The sequence below is a fragment of the Geospiza fortis genome, unplaced genomic scaffold, assembly GCF_000277835.1.
Source record: "Geospiza fortis unplaced genomic scaffold, GeoFor_1.0 scaffold55, whole genome shotgun sequence".
Taxonomy (NCBI): Eukaryota; Metazoa; Chordata; class Aves; order Passeriformes; family Thraupidae; genus Geospiza; species Geospiza fortis.
The window spans coordinates 11,117,034-11,123,354 of record NW_005054308.1 but is presented as its reverse complement, the minus strand read 5'-3'; the positions used below and the strand labels follow the sequence as shown (position 1 = coordinate 11,123,354).

General features: G+C 47.2%; 1 protein-coding gene across 1 annotated transcript; it reads right to left on the bottom strand.

Annotated features, from left to right (window-relative positions):
• Window positions 1-1,636: 1,636 nt before the first annotated feature.
• LOC106632244 (E3 ubiquitin-protein ligase Midline-1-like) lies at window positions 1,637-6,271 on the bottom strand. Its single transcript, XM_031055230.1, has 6 exons — window positions 5,624-6,271; window positions 4,232-4,327; window positions 3,438-3,671; window positions 3,278-3,300; window positions 1,970-2,183; window positions 1,637-1,651 (listed from the first exon to the last, which is right to left on the bottom strand). The coding sequence occupies exons 1-6, from the start codon at window positions 6,269-6,271 to the stop codon at window positions 1,637-1,639; spliced, it is 1,230 nt and encodes a 409-aa protein (XP_030911090.1).
• Between the last annotated feature and the right edge of the window lie 50 nt (window positions 6,272-6,321).

The following is a 6,321-nucleotide window of genomic DNA, read 5'->3' as shown; positions in this document are numbered from 1 at the left end:
AAACCCATCAGACTAAGTAACAGGAAGAGGCCCATCCTAATGCTTGAGATGCATTTAATTTAATTCAGTCACATCATTCAGCACTTGGCAAAATCAAAAAAGAAGAGCTAAAATGAGCTGCTTTTAAAGGCTTCCATCAAGGATGAGACAAATGCCAAGTAAAAATTGAGTGGTTGGAGGTGAGAGGGCGTAATACAAAAGGAAAGATGCAATGAATCAGAGTTCTTAAGTAATCAAAATGCTTAAGCCATAAAGTTATCAAAAAGAAATAAGTTCCGTGCTTATCTCAGGATATCATGTGCATGTCATTGTGCGTGTCACAGTTATACTGCAATCAAGAAAAAGTGTTCTGCACAAACATCTGTGCAGATTTGCTGCACCTTCAGTGTGTCATGGTCCAATGTTGTCACCTAGAGTCAAGAAGTAATTAAGTGATAAAATTTTCAGTGTTGATATGTTAGAAGGCTTTTTATTGAATTTATTTGAATTCAAGGTAGGAGGGGAGATCAAAACATGTGGCAGGTTCTCATTACTAGAGATAATTTTGGATAATATTCAAGTTTTTCTTTCCATTTCAGTTCTGACATCTGTTTTTCACATCTCCCTTACATCTGGACCTAAGAGAATCAAAATTCTCCAATAACTATATATGTTGTTCCTTCTTGACAATGCTTTCCTGCAGTAGGAATAAACAAGATGAAAAAGTTTCACTTACTGTAACATAAAGTAGTATTTTATAACATATTTGACAAGTTGCTTCCAAGTAGAGCATTGCCTTGTCTCAGAAAAAAATATTTCTTTTTCCCTGACCTGTTTTGAGTGACTGTCTCGTTCTGTGTAGAGCACAGCCACTGACTGAGCTCAAAAGAGAAATAAATGGACATACACACTGATTAAAAATATACCTCTAGATTTGCTCCAAAAGTCAAAAAGTAATGAAGAAAGTAAGACTTTCTTTTGAATTTACGAATTAAGAAGATAGTCATTTGCAAACTGAACTTCAGTTGCAGCAATTCGTATCTCCTGCAGCATTTGGATTCATTTAGGGAACCTTTTCAGGTACTAAGTTTGCTCCAGCTCCTGCCCAGCTGGTGGGAACCCCTCCGTGGTCTTTCCTTGGAACAGGTTGTTTTCCTGAGTGCTGAAGCAAACCCAGTGTCTCCCTCAGGCTGAGGATAAATGATTTCCCTGGTGAGTTCCCAGAGATTTCTGCCCTGAGGCTACACGCTGTGGCAAGGACAGGAGATACATGCAACAAAATGCTGATCACATTGTTAGGTGGGAGATTTTCTCTGCAAGACTCACAGCCCCAAGCCAGAGTCCTGAGGAATAAATGGTATTTTTGAACACTTACATTCTGAAGAGGTATCAGTAGGTGAAGCCTCACTGTAAAGAAGTGGTGTTGAATGTTAGAGTCTTGTAAAACGCAAATCACATCTTGTTAATAGCAGAACAAGAGATGTGAATAGATCTGAGTCCCTTCTTTTAAGGTGAAGGACAGCCTCTGAGACTCTGCTTAGGTCTCCTTAAGAAGCAGGAAAGTGCAGGACATACAGTCCTTAAATTAACAACTGGAGAAATTTGCAGGGAACATTTTATAAGTAAAGAAAAGGATTTACCTCCTCCTCTTCATCTACTACGCGATTTTGATCTAAAAAAAAAAAATAGAGAAGAATGGTTAACAAAGCTGGCAATGAACTCAAGTGTAGGGTTGGGTACTGTCCCCCTGGATCTCACGGTCAGAGATAAACCAGGAGGGGATGGGGCTGGGCAAACACAGAGGATGTTTCTTGACAGTGGGACTGAGCACCCAGAACTTGGAAAGTTGATGGGAACAGGAAACCACATCAGAGAGAGGAGAAATTGGTCTTTCACTGCTTAGGAGCAGTGCAAGACCAATTGTTATCCACAGAAACCTGCCCCCCTGCCCCCTCCCCACAGCTCTCAGGACCCCACACCAGCCCCTCACACCCTGGCGGAAGGAGCTCCCAAAGATTGGGGTCCTGTTACCCATGGTGTCAGCGGGGCTGGGTCGGGGCTGCTCACCACGCAGGTCATCCAGCAGATAGTCCAGCTGCAACAAAAACTTCTTTTTCTGGGTCTCATACTGGGTCATCAGTCTGTCATTCAGCTGCATTGCCTCCACCTTCACATCCTCCGCGACCAGATCCAGACTCGCAATCCTAGGGCACACAGAGTCACTGCACCAAGGAAAACCATCCAGCATCCAAAGGGAACAGAATTCTCCACTAGGACAGAGTCTGCAAAGAGGAGAGGGCTTTGGCAACATGAATTACCGGGTTAACAGCCCTTTGTGAAGGTTGAATTCCAATTGTTACATACTGTTATTTACTTGGCAATGCTTTATTCTAACCAACCTGCACTAGAACTTTCAAATGCTGATGAAGAGAGAGGAGGAGGTGTTTTGATAATCCCCATGAGTGAACAGGGCCTTGACTTGCTGCCGGCAGGCTCTTACTGTTGTAGTGGTGCCAAAACAAGAATGCCAAATGAATTAAATGGTGTCCAGGTTTCTGGAAAATTACCTTGATCCCACAGGCTAGGATGTGACTTGCAGTGCAGCTGTGAGTACCAGACTGAGCTGCAGCCCTGAGGTACACAGTGATTCCAAACTCTCCTTACAGCCCCAGTTTAAACTCAGCTTTAATTTGTGCAAGTTACTGAGGTGACATCTCAAATTCCAGGTAGATGTCTGAGCCAGCCTTTCATACAGCTGGGGCCTGCAGTGCTGCTGCAAAGCTTCTCGTGGATCTGGAACTGTTGGTGCAGTGTTGCACCACTGAATTACAGCTGACACCCAGGAATTGCATAGGAAGTGGTAGATAAATATAATAATAAATCTTTCTAGCTACCAAGCTTGTCCACAACTCAAAAACTTGCTGGGAAATGAGCTGGTTATCTCTGCTGCCAAAGGCTGTTCCCTGGGAACTCAGCTAAGGGAGTCACCAATGTGCATCCACCGGGACAGTGTTAATGTAAACTGAACCCTAGGGGCTTCATCCCTGATAAAAAGTTTTCTGGTAATAAAGCCAGTGGTTTCTATGAGAATCCAGCCAGAAAACTGAAATTTAAAGGAACAACAGTAACAGCAGGCAGGGATCTCTCCATCCCTGTTACTTGTGTGCATGTGGTGCCCTCTGGCTCAGCTGGAAAACGGAGCAGCTTTGCAGCACAGGGTGGTGGTGGGGTTTGATCCCAGTTATCAACACCATTATTTTTTCAAATAAGAAAATAAATGTTATGAAGTGAAACATACCTGTCTGTGACTACTTTCAGATCCTACCAAGAGGATTGTGAAAAAAAAAAAAAAAGAAAAAAGAGAAAGAAAAAGAGATGTCATTAGTGTGATTTTCAGAAAGGTCACCTGGCTGAGAAATAGACAGATCCATGAAGAAAAGCACAATACCACTGCTTACTCTGAAGAAGAGGAAAATATCTGGTTGCTCTTTTAACATCTGCAAAGCCCGAAGATTCTGCTCAGCCAGGTCTCTCTTCTGTTCCATTTCCTTCCTTGCCTTGGTGACAACTGCCAGGTCTGCTTCCTCGTAAGACCGAATGTCACTCAGGATCATCGTCTGTTTCTTACCAAGCTCTGCCTTTATACTTCTGAACAGCTTTTTTAGGTCAGAAGTCAGTGTTTTGGTATTGTTCTAAATGAAGAGATAAGAAAAAGGGGCACTGGCTCAGAAACTCCATCCTTCAGTTTAGTGCCTCTGCTTATCAGTTAGGATTCTATCTGTCCTTTGTGCTGGCTTTAGAAGGAAGCAGACAATAAACATTTGCTTGGAATATCTGATTCAACAGAGGCTTTTCAAAATTAATCCTGATATAGTAACAAAGATTAATTTCTTGAATTGAATACCAATGTGAGAGCTTACTGGTACACAATGAAAATCCCACTTGTAGATATAAACTGCTTTTTTTTTATTAAACAGGTAGAAAACTTTAAAAATACATAATCTTATATACAATCTGTGGGCTGCCAGTCCTGCAACCTGGTCTGTGCAACCATAATACAGGGTGGAATCCCCCAGCTGGTTCCTCCTGTGGAGGAGCTGGAAGGCTGCAATGAAGCTTGACTTCTGGCAGTTTCTCAAACCATTCTTTTCCCTGTCTATTCATCTGCTTTTAACAGTATCGTTTCCATCACTTCTTGCTGGGAAATTGCGAAGGAAAGATGCTCTGAATTAACAATAATCCTGATACCAACCTTGATCTGATTCTCCCCTTCCTGAAGCTCTTCTAGGGCAGTAACTAAATCACTTTTAGATTCCTGCAGGTCTGTCATGATGCTGGAGAGTTTAACCTGGCAGAAGGAAAGACAGCACTGAACTTCGCAGCAGGAACAGCTTCAAACCAGACGGGCAGTTTGGGGAGCTGGTGAAATGGCCATTGTCTCACACATCCCACTTCTGCTTGGCAGCCCTGAAACTTCAGTATGTAACTTGGAGGAGGAAGTTAGTTTGCAATTCACATAGCTGCAAAGGATGCTTCTGCTAATTCCTGAGGAGGCTGTGACCTGTCCTGAGGTCCAGAGGGAGCCATTTCCTGCCCATTCACTGGGTTCCTGCAGCACTTTTGCTTGGGCTCTAAACTGAGCCCAGATATTTCAAATGCAAGGTAGTGAGTGAGCACAGGGAATGCATTTACTCCCCTAAGTCTCAGCTAATTCTGGAGCATTTCAAGGACAGCAGCTGGACTCAGAGGCAGGAATATGGAGACCCCATGTCTCTTGTATCTACTGGGACACTGGCTTCAAAAAATTTGCAGCAGAGGGAGGAATCCCAGGATCACTGAAATTGGAAAAGACCTCCAAGGTCATCGAGTTCAACCTGTGACCAATCTCCACTTTGTCACGCAGCCCAGAACAGAGAGTGCCACGTCCAGTCTTTCCTTGCACACCGCCAGGAATGGGATTCCACCACCTCCCTGGGCAGCCCCTTCCAATATTTAACAACCCTCCCAGTGAAGAAACTCCTCCTGATGTCCAACCCAAACCTCCCCGGCACAGTTTGAGACTGCGTCCCCTCATCCCGTCACTGGTTATTGGGGAGCAGAGCCTGATCCCACCGTGCTACAGCACGGACAGAGCCCAAGGGAAGAACCTCGAGAGGGAAAACTCCCTTTCCCACCCACAGTTCAATAGCGTGGCATTCCCGAGGCTCTGTGGAGGAAAGGATTTTCTAATCCCTGCAGGAATACTTCTCAATCCCAGCCAGGAACGCCGCAGTGAGGGCGGCTGGCAGTGCCGGGGCTGCACCTCACTGCTGTGGAGCAGCGGAGCCTCTCGCTGAGGGGAGCCGCCCTGAGGGACCCCCACACCCTGAGGGACCGACCCACGCCTGCCCCGGCCAGCCCCGAACACCTTTCCCCGCTCTTCTCCCTCTGCTTAGCCGTTCACACTGTTCTGGCAACACACAGGAGGGAATGAAAACCAAATTCCAGCACAATGCACCAGTCCCTTGCTTGGGGCGGAGAAAAATTTCTCCGGGCTGCCCTCACACCCATCCCCACTCCCAGTGGAAGCCCTACCGCCCTTCCTGCGGCTTTTCCCCGTCCCCGCGGCCAGGGCAGGGGCCACGCGCAGGGAAGAGCTGCCTACCAGCTCTTTGTCGTGTCCCTCCTTCATGGTGATGACCTCGTGGCCCTTGTGGGCCCCGGCCATGGAGCAGAGCACGCAGATGCACTTTTTCTCCCTCACGCAGTAGCATTCCAGCAGCTTGCCGTGATCCCGGCACCTCCTCTCCTCCTCCTTGCCTGCTCCCACCTCCACCAGGATGTGTTCCTGATGGAAATCCCTGGCGTTGTGTTTGCTCAGGTGGGCCTGGCACAGGGACACCTCGCAAATCAGGCAGGCCTTCACGGCCGGCTGGGGCTCATCCAGGCACTGCTCACAGGGAACCACGTCCGTCTTCCCCTTCTCGGAGCCTTCGTCCTGCTGGAGGCTTTCTCTTCGAGCTGTGGAGGTGATGGCCTTTCTTGGAGCTTTAGAAGCGATGGCCTTAAATGCCTCCACGATGTTGCGCAGCTTGAAGTTGTTGTGTAGCTCCAAGGTGACACCCAGGTCGGCCATGCATGTGGGGCAAGTCCAGACGGCCTGGGAATACAGCGCCTCCTCAATGCACAGCCGGCAGAAGCTGTGGCCGCAGCTCAGCGCCATCGGTTCCCGGTACAGCTCCAGGCAGATGGGGCAGGTGAGCTCGGCCTCCAGGATGCCAGCCCCTCCACATTCCTGCCGAGCTTTGGCCATGGCTGCAGCAGAAGCACAGAACCGAAACTAAACCCAGAGGCGAGCACGCG